The sequence below is a fragment of the Rhinolophus sinicus genome, chromosome 3 (assembly GCF_057876585.1).
Source record: "Rhinolophus sinicus isolate RSI-liver-muscle chromosome 3, RSI-T2T, whole genome shotgun sequence".
Taxonomy (NCBI): domain Eukaryota; kingdom Metazoa; phylum Chordata; class Mammalia; order Chiroptera; family Rhinolophidae; genus Rhinolophus; species Rhinolophus sinicus.
Window position 1 is genome coordinate 34,685,786 of NC_142503.1, and position 20,535 is coordinate 34,706,320.

Consider the following 20,535-nt stretch of genomic DNA (forward strand, 5'->3'; position numbering starts at 1 on the left):
AGCAAACCCCAATTTTTCTAAATACTCACTGAAGGATATGCTGGCCAGACCCTAATTTGTGTTATCACCATGCCTACCGCCCTCTCCTTCCTCCTTGCTATCTGAGTCTCTTGAAGAAGCAGGGTGACCTCTTTATTTCTATAAACTTTCCCAATTTTCTTCCCTTTTCTCTCTTTTTTCCTTTGTTTTCCTTTTCTTCCTCTCTCATTCATTCTCTCTCTCTCTCTCTCTCTCTCTCTCTCTCTCTCTCTCTCTCTCTCTCTCTCTTCTTTCTTTGCCAATGTGTCAGTACAGCTGAGCCTTCTTGATCCCCATTGGCTGCAGAGACCCAGCTTCGGTTCTGTCCCTTTACTGGAGAACTGATGTCAGCCCCGCTGGAGTATAGCCCGGCAACCGTTCTGTTGCTAATGACTTGGCAGGGAGAACAAAACGCTGCAACTCTCCTGGAATTATTTTGTCATCTATCGTTGGAACACATAAAACCTCAGGATTTGGAAAAGAACAAATGCCATCAAGCTTGCTTATTTGCCTTAGGATGTCAGGACCCCCAGCTCACCACACCCTGAATGTTTGTCTGATTACAGAAGTCATGCAAATGACCAAAGGTTAAAGGAAAACTCCACCCTTGCAGCATTTCTGTACTCATTTCCCACTCTCCCCCCCCCCCCCCCAGGACTGGCTGGCAAGCCTGGGTCAGGAAAATTCTTATATTTATAGTCCTGTGAATAGGGGAGCCAGGCTTGGCAGCTTCCAATGGGCTGAGCGAATCTTGGAGAACTGGGATTAAAATAGCCCTTAAGGAGCATTAAGGCCAACATTCTCCTCTAAAGAAGAGAAACTGAAGCGAGAGAGGTTGCCTAGTGCTATGGGTTGAATTGTGTCTCCCCAAAATTCACTTATTGGAGTCCTAACATCCAGGACCTCACAATGTAGCCTTCTTTGGAGCTAAGGTCTTTATAGAAGTATAAATCACAGTGAGGTCATTGGGGTGAGTGCTAATCCAATATGGCTGATGTCCTTGTCAGAAGGAGAAATTTGAACACAGAGACATGTATACAGGGAGAATGCTGTGTGTGCAGGAGGACGGCCATTGATAAGCCAAGGAGAGAGGCCAGGAGTAGGTCCTTCCTCATAGCCCGCAGCATGAAACAGCCCTGCCAACCCTTTGATTTCAGACTGCTGGCCTCCAGTACTGTGAGACAATACATTTTTGTTGTTTAAGCTCAGTGTGTGCTCCTTGGTTATAGCAGTTCTAGCAAACTATTACACCTGGAATATCAGTTCTAGAATGGCCAAGCCAGTTGGCTCTTCTGACTCCTCTGCCCAATACTCCCCTGGTCACATTGCCCCCTAGACTAGTGATAGACCATGAAATTATTTAGGAAAAATGAGTACTTTCAAGAGGGACAAAATTTGTCTAAATTTGAAGAGCAATGTGTCCGATCTTCCCTGCTGAAATCTGTGTGTGTAAATAAGGGCAGGAAGATGCTCCCCACCGACCCCCATATTATTCAGTTTTAAAAGCTTCCCCCCTTTAATTTGTTTCCTTGGAGCCTAGGAAATAAGCATTCTCTTTTTGTATGATTGACCTCATTAGCTCATCTCGATCTGTTTAAAAAATTACCTGACCTTTCTTTTCCTGTGAGAACATTCTCAGCTTAATCACTATCATCATCTATAATATTATATCAAAAGTTATGTTTCTTATTTGTTGTTAACGCGACTTAAAATTATGAATGGGCTTGAATTTTATTTTTATGCAGATAAACCATGGCACTTTATTATTATTGGAGGAACCTATTTCAGGGATGGAATGATATGAATAATTTGCAATAACTTTTCACCATAGAGTGAAATTCTGATCTCAAAGGAGTTAAATCAACAACAAAAACAGCCTTTGCTATTAAGGTAGCACAGTGAGGCCCCTAGAGGGGCATTAGGAGATCGGGGACAGACTGAGGACACGAGAAGGCTGTACTCTCCCTCATGTCAAGGTGCTGAGGAAGGGGCAGGGAAAGTAAAGCATTGGGACTAACTCGGGGAAGCTTAGGAACACCCCAAAGAAATCCTGATGGAGAGGTGACGAGCCTGAGGACAAGCAGTGGGCACGAGGGGACAGGGCTTAGCCAGCTAGTCCCAGAATAACATTCTGTGAGAAATCTGTGCCTCTGCTACCACCCCAAAATTTCAGTCAGGCTGGCCTATGCTGCCAAGGTCCGGCCACTACATCAGCTTTACAACGTAGCTAGTTTGTACAAACCCCTGAATCTGAAAGTGTGTATCCATGTGGGTTTGTGATCAGTGGCTCCCAGAGTTTAGGATTTCATGATGTCTCCCCCCCGCATAAAAGAGAGGCACTGGCAAATGGTTGGCAGTTTTTAATTCTGCCACTAAGAATACTATTTAAAAAACAGTATCTTCTATCAACACAATTTCATAAAAATATGAATATTTAAACAACTTATTAAATTAAAAAGACAAAACCTAAAAGCAATGACAGTCTTTCCATCAAATGACATTTGGCAATCCTGAAGTGACTTTTTTTGTTTGTTTGAAAAAAGCATATATTTATAATTTTTTCAAATTAAAAACTTCACAACATAATATTTTATTTATCATTCCTGCCTTTGGTACAGTTCCTGGTGCTTGAGCCTAGACCCTGTCCCTGGGGTCCTTAGTTCTTTTAGCATCCCCAGTTCCCTCACTGCTTCAGCTGGATGGTGTCAGGTATGACAGGGATTCCTTGCCCTGAGAGTCACCCCCTTTTGTAGTTCCCTTGTTTCTACAAAAACAGATGCCTCTCCCAGAGAGTCTTTGCATCTTACATTGTAAAGAATAAAATTTGGTATTATTTACAGGTAACTCCTTAAAATGCTTTGTTAGTCAGTATCAGTTCTCAAAAGGATATGTCACCCTCCCACTACAAAGGCAATGTATCCTACTGTCTTAGGTTGGGTTTTCCCAGAAGCAGATTCTGAGACAAGGATAGAAGTGCAAGTAGGTTATTTGCAAGGAGATCTTGGTAGGGGCATGGGGACATGAGACAGGGAAGAAAAGCCAGCCCATAGACAGGAAGCATTACTGAGCCTGTTACACTGGGGAGACTCCGGGGACACTGCAGAGTACCCCTTGAAGTGTTGTACCATAATTCCTATCTGTTGTAGTGGTTGAGTTCTGCTCTTGACAGCATGGATTGTCCAATACTTACCACCTACCCAGTGCACAAGCCACATGAGCTCCTGTATCCGGAGCAAGTCTTCAGGCAGAGTCACAGAAGCCACTTGCGTTTATAACAGGGAGTGCTAGCGGATGTTTGTAGGGTATCAGAGGCATTGGCTATACCCTCTTCTGCAACCTCTGAACTCTTGATATGAAATCATATCACAGACTTTGCCCTTTGATAAAGAAAGGACGAGGACCAATGACTCATCTTTACCCTTAAAGGAAAAAGGAAGGGCTTTCTTCCCCCAAAAAGCCACATCCTACTTTTCCATGGGTGGCCAGACCACCTCCCATGATCCTTGTCTCACATCCATGGGCGAGACCACTGATACACATCATGGTAATAACGTGCAGATAGTCAAGACAAACACCTCCCACCACCACACAGAACACTTACTAATGATGACCTTGACCAGAGATGGCAAACTGATTCTGCAATACACCAACTCAGATCAATTGGTAGTGGCCGCACAGGAAGCACTGTGTGGAGAAAAATTCTGAAGCTCGAGGAGAAAGAGTGGGTTAATTATGGATTAGGGCAACGTGGTGCCATTCCATTAGAGGTGAAAAAAACAAAAAAATCACTGGAAAACTTCAAAGCTCCAAACATAATAAGGCAGAGAAAACTATATTTTCAAGAGCCTTTCAGAAACATACTCTGTATATATCTGATTGGAAGGAATATTTTTATCAGATTCTTGGAAGTTGTGGGTGAAGGACAAAATGAAACCTTCAAAGGGCAGCATGTTCTATCACATCTTAGGTTGTGGGTGGTTAGGGTGGGAGAATAGTCTAGGCTCTATTGTCAACATGGATGGTAAAAACCACTGTAGGCAAATTTTAAAAGTCTCTTAAAATGTCCCAAAGTCACTTGTTTCTGGCTGCTCAGAAGCTTAAAAGCCTGTGTAGTTAAATCTCCAAATGTATACATGATGCAATTCTACTGTAACAATACGTAGTTCCTACCAGCCTTCTAAGGATGGCCATGCGGATTGGGTCTGGGGGTGCTGTAGAGCTTTTATTTTGCCCAGTGGATTGCGTAACCTGGTGTTTGCCTTTAGCTGCATTCCCATGCCTAGTGTTCTGCTCCTCCTTTCCTGAACAGTGACAAAATATAATGTTAGGCCCCTACCTTATGTAATATATAAAAGCAAATTTCAGATAGGTTAATGAGATAAATATAAAAGACCAAGATTATTTTAAAAACTTTAATCAAACTAAAAGTTTGATAATCCCCAGTGTTGGCAAGAGTGTGCTGTCATGGGTACAATACGATAAGAGGACTATTGCTACTAAAATTTTGGCTTCAGTTCTGGTTATCTCTCCTATAAAAATACACACTGAACTAAAATACCTGTACAAGATTATTCATTGCAGCATTGTTTGTAATAGTGAAAAATTAGAAATAACCAAAATATTCCTCAAAGAAAAATGACTAAACAAATTAAGGTTCACCCTTATAGAACGTTATATAGCTTTCAAAAAGCATAAGGTAAATTTATACATACTGACATGAAAATAGCTCTAAGACATTCCACAATTTATTTGAATTAAATTTATTCATCTGTAAGATGGGGCGGTTGGACTAAAAAAATCTCTAAGATTCCTTTTAACTTCATTCTGTGAAAAGGGAAGTATGTCATATAACTCAAGCATTTTGTGCTGTTAAAAACAGAATTATCTCTTTTTCATCTTTTTTCCTTGGGAAAATCTAAAATTCACAAAACCAATTAACTCCCTCTCCACTTTTTCTCCTTTCTCAAGGTTAAGTCTACTTTCTTTCTCAATTCAGATGACCAACATATCTTGGAACCTAAAAGTAAATAAGGAAACTCTGAAGTTAAATATGTTCAAACAGCTTTTCTAAGGAAAAAATATAACCCGAATGCGTGGGTTTCGAAGACAATATACTCCCGATTCAGCAATTGAATGAATACTCTAAGTTCTCTTTAAATATTTATTGGTGAACTCTATCGATAATGATCTGTTCAGCCAGAAGGGGGCTGTGTTTGTATCGTTAGGAGAGGCCTATGCAGAGGCTCCTCATAATCTATGACTGGGGTGTCTTGGAGAAAATCGGTTCTGATTAGAGGGGATTCCAAATTTATATGTGTCAAAAAACAATCTCCTAGGACCTGACGAAATGGAAAGTATTTTATTTTAAACAAACAGGAAAGATCACCTGAGAAAGCAGAAGTTTCATTTCCATGTTGACTGGATTTTCATAACCACTTGAGAACCATAGTTTCTTTGTTGCACGAGTAGGAAATTTGCTTAACCTTTTTGGGCCCCCAGTTTCCCCATATGGAAAGCAGGTGGAACTTTTGACTCATTTTTCAAGGTCACTTTTGAAAACTAGGTGAATATTAGACAAGTCTTCTGAAAACAGAAGGGAACACATCAATCACTGAGGAAAAACCAGGACATAGAGCATAATGAAAGTTATCCACTGCCTAAGGAAGTCCTGGATCCAATATAGACAATCATTTTGGTTCTTATTTACAGCCAGAGAAGCCTCTGAAACTCTTTAGAATCTGGAATTACTTCAGACACTGGGCTGGAAATTTCAAAGGAAAATTTCAAGAAATTTTAAGGAAATTTTCAAATCCACTAGCTGGTTTGTTCTTCACTGGATGTTAACTGGATCATTTACATTTTAAAATCAGGCTGGATTCTGCACTGGCTGAGCCAAATTTTGCCTTTATCTCTGAGCAACTCTTGCTGTTGTCAATGTAGCTCTGTGTGGGGACAAGAGAAGAGAATATGGCCCATTGTCTTACTAGATGCAAATTATGGTCCCGATTCAACAAAAAAACATCTGTCCTCCATACAGGGAAAATAAGAAGACTCTAAAGCCAGAATGGTCTGATGTAACTTGGCATTCTGCTCTTGCAGAAATTCATGTTGTGGTTTGTGATTAGCAAGCAAAACACAAAACAAAACAAAACAAAGATCCTGAAACTGATATGATTTGTCCTTTTTATTAGTTTTCAGGCCTGTGCTAATGATAAAATCTTTATTAAAATTTACTGAGACAGAATAAACTGATAGTTTTTTTAAAGAGACAAAAGATTCTGTAAGAAAAAATTTTTATTCATGTTACATAATTGTACGTGACAAAGTTGATGCTTTTTCACTCCATCATTCTCTCTGGACCTTTGGGAAAACAATACCCACTAAAAAGCAGTATCAATAATACTAATTGACTAATTTCATAATAATCTTTAGTCACTGATGATTCTTTCATTGAGGGTATGGACGACTGAGTTAAAGTGTTGGTGGACTGCATATAGATTGCATGCCTCAATTTTATAAAATACATTTGATTTCTACCTACTTATGATAGAATAATAGTTTAATATTAATCTACTATAGTTTTCAATTCTTTGTACTCCTACCGCTCTCCCATAATTTTAGTGGCAGTGAGGACTTTTGTTAAACACTCTTCCTAAGGTAGGGTCTCAACAGCTAAAATGCAGAAAAAGAAACTGATTTAATGACTAACTTTGAGTTTTAAAAACCTGGCTTTGAAGATCAAGAGCCAAGTATGAAGGAATGTCCCCAAGTCACTGTACCCTAGTCAGCAGTGAGTACTATAATTGATTTCTTTCTCTTTTTGTTAATATTAGTTGTTAGAAAATGGTGTTTCTTTGTTATTTTTTGGCTATTTGTACTTCCTCTTTTATGAATTGCCTGTTTTTATGTTCTTTTCTCATTTTTGAAGTGGAATCTTAGATTCCCGCCCCCACCCCCATTTACCTCCATATTGCTGTGCCATATATATAGTCATTATTTTCCCAGTTTGATATTTCTCTTTTAATTTAGTTTATGATTCATTGGCTCTATAGAGTTTAACAGTTTTATGCAATCAGATTTATAGCTTTTCCCCATATGATTTCCTCCATGATTCTTAAACTTAAGATAGTTTTTACCCATACAGAATTGAGAGAAATATTCACTGAGTTTCTTCTATTTTATTTGTAGTTAGATTTGTTGCAACACATTTTTTATTCTGTCAGGTATTTTACTCATTCCATGAACAAGTATTTCCTGAATACCGATCTGTGTCTGACAAGGTGTTAAGGATAAAATAGTAACCCACACATTTAGTGTGGGAGAGATGAGAGAGTAATAACAGGTAATTTCCATACAGTCGAGAAGGGCTGGGGGAAGGTGGTTTGGATGTAGTATTGAGCCCAGTGAAGTCGGTCAGGGTTGAGAACTACTGGAACCTTTCCAAATCTTAGCTGTTTTTCTCTCAGAGAATTACAGGGCATAAACTTGATAAACTAAAACAATTTCTGCAGTAGGCTAAATCTGATTAACCATAGATCATTAATCATTCTCCATCTATTAGGCAAAAGATCATCAGAAACAAAGGAACCAAGAGAACTATTTAAAAAGGACTTAGCAAAACAACAAAATATACCTTCACCAAGATTTCGAATCAGGATTCAGAGTAGCAGAGCTGTCTGACATGATTTAGACTTGCATAAAAAACAATTAAAGGAAACCTCAAAATAACCACTAAATGTGAAGAAAAAAAAAAGAGAACAATCTCACGTAATCAAAGAGAGGTTCTGAACTTTCCATGAGAGAGCTGTCACCTAAATTTGACCTGATGCTACTTTTTGGGGTCAGTCTGAGGCCTGGGAGGTGCTGGGCCCAATGGACAGAGATTACAACTGCCTTGTGACGGCACTGTTTGCTCTGTGCCTTGCTCAGTGGCCTGACCACAGGATTAATTCACACACCTCACTCCAGGTCCCAGAGCTGGCTGGTCCATGTAAGCTGCTCCAGTTGGGCCTTCCCTCTCAGTGCTTCAGGAATGCTATCTGCTGGACCTGCCATCACATGACATGCTGTTTCCCTAAAATGGCACATCCAGCATCCCCCCTTTGGACATCCATAGCCTTACCTTAGGAAATTTCTGGAAAACTTGCAAGAAAGAGAAGAAGGGAAACTGTTTCCAACCTGCCGTTGTGGTTTGTAAGCTGGTGAGTGTGATGGTTATTTTTGTGATAACTTGACTAGGCCATAGTATCAGATACTTGGTTAAACATGTCTGGATGTTGCTGTGAATATATGTTTTTAGATGAGATTAATACTTAATAAAGTAGATCCCTCTCCATAATATGGGTAGGCCTCATCCAATCACTTGAGGGCCTCAGAAAAAGACTGACATCTCCTGAGGAAGAGGGAATTCTGCCAGCAGACTGCCTTCAGACTCAAGCTGCTACATCAACTCTTTCCTGGGCTTCCAGCCTGAAAGCCTGCCCGGTAGAGTTTGGATTTGCCACCCCTACAAATCACAAGTCGATTCCTTAAATTCTCTCTCTCCCTCTCTCTCTCATATTGTTTTTTTTTTTTCCTCTGGAGAATGTTAACTACTGTAGTGAGTAAAGAGCTCAAGTAACCCAACTTTGGGCTTAAACCGAGGCAATAACTGGGGGGTAGGGTATCTCCAGTACTTCGTATATGCATGTAATACAATCGTGGTTTTGCCAATAATATTAGGACTAAATAATCTAACTTGTTTGACATAATTAAATACACCAATATTTTGTGTCTGTGATTTCCGGGTGTTTTACCACCCACAGCCACTTGAAAATCACTGATCTGATTGTACAAGGGACATAAGATTTCTTTTCCCAGCCCACTGCCATGCTTCTCCTTGTAAGCTATAAAACTCCTTAGAAGGGGTCTGGCCAATTCCATGAAGTATTTTCAGGAATGTAATGACATAATCCTAAAACTGAGTATTTGTATAGTGTATCACAGTTTAATAAAGCACTTTTACATACAATGTCCTAAAATCTATGAATTAGGTAAGAGAGGCAGTATTATAACCAACCCTATTCTGCAAAAGAAGAAACTGAGGATCAAGAAGTATGGTATGTGTCATACAGTAAGTTCATTCAGTGAGTCTATGGCAGCGCCAAAATTGGAAACCAGTTCTGTGCCTCACCTAGCCTTTTTTTCTTACCACCCAAACACATTATCTGGCCAGGTAAGCAAACTCTGTGCCAGATTAGAGTGTCAACTCAGCATCCTAACAAGGAAATTTATTGTCAGTGATTTTTGACAATGAGGTAAGAGGAAAGTTGGGCCAGCTAGTGCTGAGGATAGCTGGAGAGTTGGAAGTTCAGGCAGTAACTGGTGAGTCATCCCCACTTTTCCGTGGAAAGAATTTCTAAAGTCTAGCAAGGGACTCAGGCTTTTAGTCTTCTTTCTATGCTTGTCAAAATAAGTCTAATTCAATGGACCCAACTCTGAGAAACAATTTCTAATCACCCCATCAAAATTAATCTTATCTTCTCTGTGTGCTCATTGCCATCTTTTATTTTGGGCTAATCGTGTATTAGACATTATCTGTCTCCCTAACTAGATTACAAGTGTGTTAAGGACTAGGACGGGTCTTTCGCCAGGTACTCATCCGACTGAGGTTTTCTGCAAGGACCTCTTCTGTTGCAATGTGCTAAACCCAGTGAATACAAAGATGAAGGTCGTCATCCTGCTGGGGAAATATATACAAGCCAGTCATTACAATACAATGTGATAAACGAAACAATAAAAGCATGTCTGAAGTGCTGGAGAGCATAGAAAAGGGAGCACCCAAATTATTTGGGAGGTAGTTAAGATAGATGATTTTCAAGCAATGTCCTGCAAGATAAAAGCTTGTCAAATGTACAAAGGAAAAGGGACATTCCAGGCTTAGAGCATAGCATGTACAAAAGCAGATGGAATAAAAATGTATGGACCATCAGAGAATAACAAATAGTTTTGAGTGAATCGGTGTTAGATGAAGGTGGAAAGGTATGAAGATTGCAAAAGGGCTTTGGATACCAAGCTTAAGTATTTTAGACTTTGTTCTCTAGGTTGGTCCCTCCCAAACTGCAGACTAGTATTGTTTCAGAGTTTTGTACTGTAGACTGAATAAGCAAGCATGAAGTGTGTGTACTTGTTCAAATGTCTGTATATGCTGTAATAATATATTCAAAGCTATATATAAGTGCTATAAAAGGTACAGTAACTTTTTGTCATTATTTTTATCAATCAATAAACATTAAAAGTACTATTGTGTGAGGGTCCACAGGATAATACAAAAAGAGAACCTTATAGTTAGCTTGAAGTGATGGGAAGTCAGTGAAAGACACTTTTTTTTTAAGAAACAACTTTTATTGCTTTTCCTCACAAAAGATGATACATTTTTACTTTAAAGCTTTAGAAAATGCAGATAAACACGAAATAAAAAATAAACACCTAATAGTCCTAGCACCCAGAGATACCTAATGTTCATATTTGTTATATAAATGTCCCGACTTTTATATATGTACAATCATGTGTCACATAACGACGGTCAATGACAGACCACACTACAACAGTGGTCCCTTAGGATTATAATGGAGCTAAAAAATTCCTATCACCTAGTGACGTGGTAGCCACCATAATATCATAGCGCAACATTTTACACACGTGTTTGTGGTGCTGCTGGTGTAAACAGACCTACTGAGCTGCTAGTTGTATAAAACTATAGCACGTACAATTGTGTCCAGTATACAATACTTGACAATAACAATAAATGACGGTTACTTGTTGATGTATTTATTATACTATACTTTTTATTGTTATTTTGGAGTGTATTTTCTACTTACAAAAAAAGTTTGCTGTACAACAGCATGTCATGTTACGCCAGTAGCAGCCTCATACATCTCGTGTTTACAGTCTCTTGATTGCATCATTTTCTCTTGTGCTTGGTTTACTCTAGTGTTTTTTTCTACAGTAACACACCATATAGACCTGTAGCGCGGGAGCAGTAGGCTGTACCATAGAGCCTCCGTGTGGGGTAGGCTGTACCGTCTAGGTGTGGGTAAGTGCCCTCCATGGTGTGCGCACAATGACAAAATCGCCTAACGATGCATTTCTCAGAACATATCCCCATCATTAAGAGGCACATGACTGTATAAACAGATGTCTTACATTTTACACATATTTAATTATGATCTCTGTTCACTCATATCTATAAACATCTTTTTGACATTACATATATACATCCGCATCATTATTCAAAATAGCTACACAGTATTCCATAGATGGATATTCCATAATGTATCTACTGTTGGACATTTAGGTTGTTTCTGATTTTTCCATTATAAATAATAAAGGGATGAACATATGAATATGTATGTTCATACTTGTCCAATTATTTCATTAGGATACACTTCTGGAAGCAAGTCAAAGCCTCACCTTGAGGCGTTGTGCATATGCATATTGCCAAATTACCTGAAGAAACTCTGGATCCGCTTTTACACCTACCGCTTGTATGTGTGCCCATTTTCCACACTTCTGCCAGGGTATTATTATTGTTTTAGTATTGGACAAGTAGAAAGCATTTTAAATTATGTTTCCTTTTCGGCTAGTGAGGATGAATATTTTAAAAACAGCTTTGAGTGAGGGATAATGTATATACCATAAAATTCAACCAGTGTAAGTATACAGACTCAATGATTTTAGTAATTATATAGTTGTGTAACCATTACCATGGTCCACTTTAAAACATTTCTATTACCCTAGAGAGTTCCCTCATACCCATTTACAGTTAATCCCTGCTCCCACCTCCAGTCCCAGGCAACCAGTTTTGTTTTCTGTTCCTATAAATTTGCCCTTTCTAGACATTTCATATGAATGGAACCATACAATGTGTAGTCTTTTGTGTCTGGCTTCTTTAACTTAATGTTTTTAAGGTTATCCATTAGCATGCATCAGTAGTTCAACTCTGAACTTTTTTTCTCTTCATGTTTATCTGTAGTTTTTCCTCTTGAGAGCTGTAAGACCCTTGGCCAGTTTTCTATTGGAGAACTGAAGGATTTTAAAGAGGAGAGATGTAATCAATGGCATATCAATTAAAGAGAATTCTGGCAGCATTGGGAAGAATAACTCTATATTTGCATTTCCAAATCTAGGACAATAAGTAAAAGTTCACTGCGCTGGATTAGATTAGGCTTTATCTACATACAATAAAGGACTGTAATGTGGCACCAAGGGGTAATTATTTGAATGGTTTTAGTTTCCTTAAGTGTCATGAATTTCTAATTTATTCTCTAAAAAAAAAAAAAAGTAAGTTAATCCTGAAAAATTGATTTTACTTTAGTGTAGTAGAAACAGATCCTTTCTGGAGTATAAATAAATAAAAGTTGCCTTACTTTAATGTTGCTCTTGATAACTTGTTTACTGCAAGAGCCATTAAACAGTTCCTCATACCTAAGATTCATCAAATAGCTATTTGACCATTAAACAGTATTCTTTGAACTCTTTATTATCTCTATAAAAATTAAAAGAAAACAAAAACCAAAAAACAGTGTAGGACCTATCCCCAAGTAAAAACTCTAATCTTAAAAAAAAAAAAAAAAAAAAGAATTCCTGGTTTGATCCCAAATTAACCATTACTGAATTTGTACTCCTTGCTATTTTGCTAAATCCAGTTTGACTCTTCTAGAAATAAAAGCTCAGATCTGGTAAAAGTTGTAGTTCTTAAAGGTAGCAGAGACACTCAAAGCTTGACGTATCAGAGTGCCCCAAATTTTTCTTCATTACACTTCCTTCAGCCTTCTAAATCCCCCGCCCCTGCAGCAGTTTGTGGATGATTTACCTTATAGCTCAAGAAGCTATTCAGGGCTCCTCACTTATACCGGCGCCTTCTAGTTTTGTGTGTTTTTCTTTAAAAGGGAACACAAAATTATATAAACTTTAGGCCCCACAAAAGCTGGATCTGCCCCCGTAATCAACGATCTCTCTCACCCATCCCAAAGGTTCTTTATAGATTGGTCTTTACTTCATGGGTTGAGTGGAGACTTATCTCCACAAACCTTCTTTTCCATGATTTATCCTCGTGTTTTGGAAAACTTGTCATGCAAATAATAAAACATAAATGATTCACCTAGAATCTCATCACCTCAACAGGTCAGTCATGTTCATTCTTCTGTGGCCCCTTTCAGTTTTTGTCCACATATCTACTTAATTTTATGAAGATATAAATAAATGTCCTATGATTACAAAAGTTTTATCTTGATAAACATGGCTCACTTTGCAAAGTCGCAGTTATTGCACCCCTATCCTACAGGCATCCCTGGAAAATGTGTATGATGTGGAGTCATCACAGCATTCAACAGGGAAAGGGTCAAAGCCTGGCAATTTAGTGGCACTTAGTGAAAATGACCAGCTGCCAGTGCTCAGGAGCGTGGGCAAAGGATGCTAAACTGCCAAAGCTGCATCCAATTTGTTCACCACTGTATGCTCTGTGCTTTGCATAGTGTGTGGCATCCAGTAAGTTCTTACATATTAACTGAGGGACTAATCTTGAACCTGACTGAACAATTTTGTTTTGAGATATGGAACAAAATCTTAGAAAACAGCAATTAACTTGTTGTTTCCCATTAAAGTAGAATCTTGCCTCATTAATTGATTAACTAAATATGTGTATATTAAGTGCTGGCTATGACCAAACATGACTGAATTACTTGGGATTAAGAAAGGGCCACAGGAGGAAAAATCTGGAGAGTGTGCTCTTTCCAATCCTTATTCCACAGTCCTGTAGTTTATGGCCTGAGAGGAGTAAGGAGAATGGACTTTTAAAAGACTGCCTTATTTTATCTTTGCAGAAGAGCTGGGAAATATAGGACAATGGGGAAAACGTTACTTAGGGAAGACAGAAAATTAGAGCTCTTTATTGCCTTAAATGGCTCTGGACGATTATGACCCCAAGCTCTGCCAGAAGCTGGGCTATACTTATCGGCAGTGTCACATTCATTCTGAAATGTTCACAAAAGGAGAGGTCACAACAGTTTATTGTCAAAAAGGGATGATCATTTTAGGTTTTGGTTAAGATAGCCTGTACCTTTCTCCAGAATAAGAACACTAGGGAGGGCTCCTTATGGCCTGATGTGACAGATGCAGGAGTCACTTGAGTGACTTAATGTGACACATGTGAAGTCACTTGAGAAGTTTGACCCTGTAAAAGATGAAGTTCAGCTTCTTTTTGCCCTGGGGTCAAGTGCTACCCGATAATAGCATTTCCTGGCAAAATTCAATTAAACAAAATCCCACAGTTGTTTTTCTTCAAAATAATTTTGATTTAATTTCTTCTTTTATATTAAAAAAACAACAAATTACATTTCAGAGAGTACTGTTTAGGTTATGAGGTTCCCGTCAGAGCTGTTTTGCAAGACATGTTTACATAATCTGAAGTGAAGACGGCGGGGCAGTCCGCTGTGAAACTGGGGCCAGCCAGGCCGTCTCGCGCACATTTCACTTTGGATCACAAACTCATGTATCATTCTATTGTTTAGGTGTCAGCTAGATTCGGATTTTGTTTTGGACATTCAGATTGGGACGAGAAAACAAACCACCACTACCAGATTCTATCAATAAAAAGCAATAGGTCAGTGCTTTGTAAAGAAAACATGCAGCATCAAAATTTTCTGCTCTTATCAATGAGCTCAAACATTTGACATTTTGAATACTGCTATTTCAATAAATCTTTGGAGAGAAAATTTTGTAGACTCTTTGTTTGTACTGCCCAATGTGCTACTAATTATTTCCCAGGTTAAAAATGCGGAGAACAATAAATGGTATCAGAAGCAGTTTAACACTTCTGATAAAATTTATCTTAGAGGAAAGTTGCCAAAATAAAAGCAATTACATTTTACAAGATCCCATATGATGGTGAATGCATCAAATATCTAAAATTTTGGACCATAATTAGAAGTGTGGAAATGGTCCTTGCTGTGTCACCACTCCACTTGCTTCCTTTACCAGCCCTCCCTGAAGATCCCAACTGGAAGGGTCGCTTTCTTTCTCTAATAGTCCCTTGCATTATAGTTAGCTATATACATAATTTCTTTCCTAGATTAAAATTTCCTTCATGATAGGAATGATGTCTTATACATCTTTGCCTCCTCCAAAGCACTAAACATAGTTTACTCAATTATTTATGGAAATGAGTAAGTCAAAATACAGATCAACAATTCTCCTAATGAAGTCCAAGTAGTAACAAAAAACTCTCTTACCTCTACATATAGTAGGTATATTGTGTTTGGAAAATATATTTAATGTAAATAAAATGAATATCTCCCTTTAATATAGGCCCTTTTTGTGAGTAAGTTTATTGTTTACTCCAATATGTTTTTTGGATATGATGATGAAACTGATTTTGGATGATCATCCATAGGTGTCAAATGTCAAAGGACATTTCTTTGTCCATTTTGACTTTGTGTTAACATACCACATATTCATCCATGGGCCTTTTTAAGGAAGACTTTTCTAAAAAAACCCTCTTTTAATTTTATGATGTCCTCAGTTGTGTGTTAAATAAGCTAAATTCAAACCGTATCAGAGCAAAAAGTGAAAGAAATTTAATTAGAAAATCCAAAGAGATCACAATAGAGAAAGCCTAAAATGAATTATAATGGGATCTCAATGAGTTCATAAATCATCGTACTAATGTGTGAGCCAGGACACACACACCCACACAGAGTTTCTGACCAAGCGAAAACACAGGCCAGAGGAGTTGGTTTCAGGACAAGACATGAAAGAGGGCAAAGTGATCATGACAAGAAACGAAAGAGGACAGTCATTCAGCATAAGTCCAAGGGAAGATTTTGGAAGTTCTGAATTATCAAGTCTTTTAAAGAAAGTATCAAGTCTTTTCAAGAATTATCAAGTCTATTTAAAGCAAATACCCACATTGCTTTTTACTTCAGTAAATAATACATTCATTGTCATATTTACTTTGATCATTAAATGGGCAAAAATACATCAAAATACTTTTCCACGTAAAAATATTCAAGTATATTTGAATTCATATATACTTGAAATGTTCAAGTATATATGAAAAGAGGCAATAAAAACTCTGTTTCTCAGGTTTTTAAGGACAAGAAGGCAAGTAGGGATAAACAGGGATTAAGCATAGAGGATCTCTCAAGGAGCTACCTAGCTTTTGATTCCTATGTTTCTTCTAACTGAACAAGAGTCTGAAGTCATAAGGATACAGGGACTTCCAAGCAAGGAGAGACACACTTTCTCCATGAATCATACTCCTATTCTAAGAGTGGTTAACCCATAAATCCACACACCTAATGCAGAATTTTCTAATTAATCCAACTTCTATCAGCAGTTTCTGCTAACAAACACTTTCGAGACTGTCTCCATCAATAAATGTAACTAAGTTCAAAAGGCTATTTAGTACATATTAAGGTTTTTAGAGAAGAAACAACATAACATCTGAGACTGGCTTTAAATATTTCAGTGGAAAAGAAAAAAGGGGGATAGGTAAAAAAAAATACAGCAGTCTAATTACTAAATCTAGGGGATGGGTATATGCGGGGGAGCATATTATTTTCTCTACTTTTTTGTATGCTTGAGAATTTTCATTATGAGACTTTTTAGAAAAGAGCTTTAGGAAATATAGTTCATCAATATAGGTATGCATCTATGGACTGGACTGAAAGCTTTGCTGAAAGTAATTATAGCTGGCCACAAATCGGGGGCTCTCTACTAGGTTAAAAAAAACTATTTCACTCATCTTTCTTAAAGGAAGGAAATAACACAAAACTACACAGTATTCTGGGATGTGAGATGTGTAGTAACACAATATGCTTTTTAATGTAAGCCTGAAATTAGAGAAATCTAACTTTTTCAGTAGATCACTGAGGCGGTTACATGGAAGACATGCATTGCGATTCTGGTTTAGTTTTTAGTTTGAATGAAAGAGAGGAGACTGTTAATTCCAAGAATTCAGGTTCCCTAATCCTTTCCTCAGATCCAAGGAGCTTTCTTTTGGGGATTTAACCTCTACCCTGCCGGTTACAGAAGTAGGGGGGCGGTAGGTCTCCTTCAGAAGTCATACCTCAGACAGAATTAATCCTTTCCTGTAGTAAAGAAACCACTTCCACCCCTCACTTTTCCTGGCCCCCTCTCTACTTCCTGTTTCCCTTGTAGGGCCTCATGTATCCCTCTCTGCCATGCTTCCTACATTCTTCCTCTCTGGTCCTGTCATGACATCCTATTCAATGCTCAGAAATCCGAAAAGCTAAAGACCTTCCCCCCACCCCACCCCTCCACCCCCCGCTGATCACACTTGTCCCTATGCAAAATAATCTGGCCAGGAAACTGGAATTTCAACCTAAATCACTGGTACTGGATTAGAAACAAAAGAGAAGTCAGACAGCAACAAACTCTCCTAGTTCACTTATTTTATATACTTTTCATGACTATGGGGCCTGTACTGACAAGGTTCCTTCCTCCCTCCCTCCCTCCCTCTCTTCCTTCTTTCCTTCCTTCCTTCCTAATAGAGATTGAGGACATAGTCAAAAATTCACTCTATTAACACTGATGTCATGGAGACCTTTTTTTTTTAAATGAGGTATCTGGTTTACTGTCCCAAACAGTAAAGGTTTGGGCAAACTGCAAAAATGGTCTAGCAAGTAAAATTAAAGTGAATATATCGAAACATAAAACAGAAACAGGATCTGGCCATACCCTCCTGTGTGACACCCTGAGAATCTTTATTGTAGCTAAAATAAACCCACCCACCTTATATCTACCAACCCACAGCATGATTTTTCCTTTTCTACTCAGAAAAGACAATGAGAATAAAGAGGTGAGTGAATATGAAAAAGGTAGAGACAAAGATCATTCTTATTGTCCCTTTCCCCACTCTAATTGACATTACTTACTGATGGATCACTATTTCTCTTGTTTTCAAATTATCTTAGGAAAACATTTAGAATTACAGCAACAACAGCATTTACAAGAGAATTTATGTGGAACTGGTGTCAAAGTTCAAAATCCCATGAAAGATCTTGAGAACACTGTCGAGTATTTCACATAAAAAACTGAACAATTAGGTTAGCCAGGCCCAAAATGATGATGAAAACATGAAAGATTAATTTGGGCCATGTCAGACGCTCTTCTTGGTGTAGGGAAATTATATAGATGAGAGATGGATATATGAATACAAAGGCCAGGCCGCATGCTGCTCCTGAATATCTGCAAAATAAAAGCTTTTAGGGTTAATATTCATCTTGCATTTTGCTTTTTTTGATTTACAATTAAGGTAAATACAGTATAATTTAAACCCTTTTTAGTCTGATATAACAAAATTATTTTTGATTCATCTGTTGTTGGCATAAAGCATTTGAGTTCAAAACATTTTACTTCCTGTTCATCTTTATGACATCTGCTTGACAAAGAGATTTTTATTCATCTCTCAAATCTCCATATTTCCTCTGAGTCTCCGTGATTGTGGCTACTTCCTCAGAAACATCTGGAGATAGGCTTCTATCTTTGATCTTTTATAAACTAATTATGCATTCTGAGTTTTTAAAGGACTGCTAGCATCTGCTTAAGAATGAGAACAGATGAGCGCCTCCGTGGCATTCAGCATAATTATCAAAGATAATAACAAAAATACCTAAACATGAGACTGATAGAGGAACCTGTACTTTCTCCTCCTTTTCCCTATGCTCCGTTTTCTTGAAGAACGGTTTAATAGGAACTTGTAAGTCTATTATATTCAATAAGCATCACGCTAATAATCTCCCCTTTAATTTCTTGCTATTTTCTTCAGTAAGGTCTTCAAAAAAAGTGATTCAGCCCTGCTTTCTATAGGTCAAGTAAGAGAAATCACATTAGTGTAAACCCCAGTCTTCCACGAGACTCTGTGGTCACAACTTTATTCCCAAACTACTTCACAATGTTTTTAGAAAAAGGATATTAAGGAAAGAGCCACCCAAGGTCTAAACTCTTATCTAAACTCTTACTTTCGGACTACAACTGACACTGAAACATGTTCTTGAGTAGAAATGGATTATGAAAGTTAGGACATAGCCTTGATATGCAAGAGATCTCCCAGGTACCCCAATATAATACGTTATATATTAAAAGTTACTTTTTATTTTGGATAAGGAGAAAGGAATACAGTAGAAAATGATAAGAAAAAGAGAAAGGAATATATGCTTAAAGCTAAGGGATAATGGAGCTTCTAGAATTAGAAATAAGCAGAAATAGAAGGTAGTGAGCACCTTAACCGACACCAGAGAACTACATGTGAATATTACCAGTTTTAAATACTGAAATTTCACACAACTAAATTAAAACAACAACAATAACAGGAAAAGCATAAAAATAAAGACACTATATGAAGGGGCACAGTTCCCTTACAGATAGTACCTTATGATTCCTCCTATGTTTGGGTATATACAGGCCATGATCACTCCAGCTCCCACAATAATTAGATTAAGAATCAGCACATGGAAAATGCTAGAAGTTGAAGAGTTTGGAGGAAAGAAAAAATATAAAAACAGGCAAATTATAACCATTAATATAAGAATAAAATTCATTATTAACATCTTTAAATTCAGAATGTCTTAATCTTGACAATAAAATCACAGCAAAAATAGAAGGCAACAATAGTAATTGATGCTGGGATGGGACACTTGACCTTTTGTGCAATTATATAAATAAGTTAAGTTTTGTAGGAGCAAACTAGTAATGTGTATCAAACTAGTAATGAGTATTGATCCATAATTCCACATGGAATATCTTATGAAAATAATCAAATCATGAAAAAGCTATTATCACAAAGATATTTCTAGAAAAATAGAAGTATCCTAGATACACAGCAAGGTACCAATTTACTTGATGGGATACATGAAAAATTATTTAAAATGCTTATCATTGTTACCTAGATGGTAAAAATCGAGCTAGGTAACTTGGAAAAAAGCTAGTTAGATTTTTTTACTCCACTAGAAAATCTGAAAACATTTGAAAAACTATCAGAAGGAAACACACTAAAAAGGTAGTAGTGATTGTGGTAAGATTTGGAATTTGGGGTAAGTTTTCTTCTTTTCTATATTTTACAAATTTCCTATATTTTAGAATATTTTTTTAAAGTGTTTATTTTACTTTTATAATTAGAAAAATAAATTATATTAAGGAAAAGGCAAAGTGGGCAGCTTTTTATTTTTCAAATTTGGCCATTTAAAGCTATTCAGTAGTCACCATAAATAGAATATTTACTAAACACTTGAACTAGATGTTAACAATTCAAGGTCTTAGGAGTCAATTTAGACACAAATAAAAATCAAGTAGATGAAATCTGATCCTCAAGAAATAACTCCATTTCCCAAAAGCATGATTCTTAAAAGCCTAACTGACCCATGAAAATAACTTTTGAGCCCAAGTTATTAAAGGTTAATTAATCCCAGATAAAAATTACAAAGAGAATTAAAAATAAGAAAAATAATTTACACAAAT

General features: G+C 37.4%; 1 protein-coding gene across 6 annotated transcripts in view; it reads right to left on the bottom strand.

Moving 5' to 3' along the window:
• Positions 1–9,373: 9,373 nt before the first annotated feature.
• SLC38A9 (solute carrier family 38 member 9) overlaps positions 9,374–20,535 on the bottom strand; it is a 71,697-nt gene continuing 60,535 nt past the window's right edge. For 2 of the 6 annotated variants that reach the window (XM_019743176.3, XM_074328942.2), the window contains 2 exons: positions 19,450–19,539; positions 9,374–18,267 (listed from right to left, as the gene is read on the bottom strand). In XM_019743176.3, coding sequence (XP_019598735.1) covers positions 18,102–18,267; positions 19,450–19,539 — 256 coding nt within the window. In that variant the 3' untranslated portion in view covers positions 9,374–18,101. The remainder of the gene's footprint in view (positions 18,268–19,449; positions 19,540–20,535) is intronic. The other 4 variants (XR_016020620.1, XM_019743214.3, XM_019743204.3 and 1 more) reach the window with 4 other exon arrangements.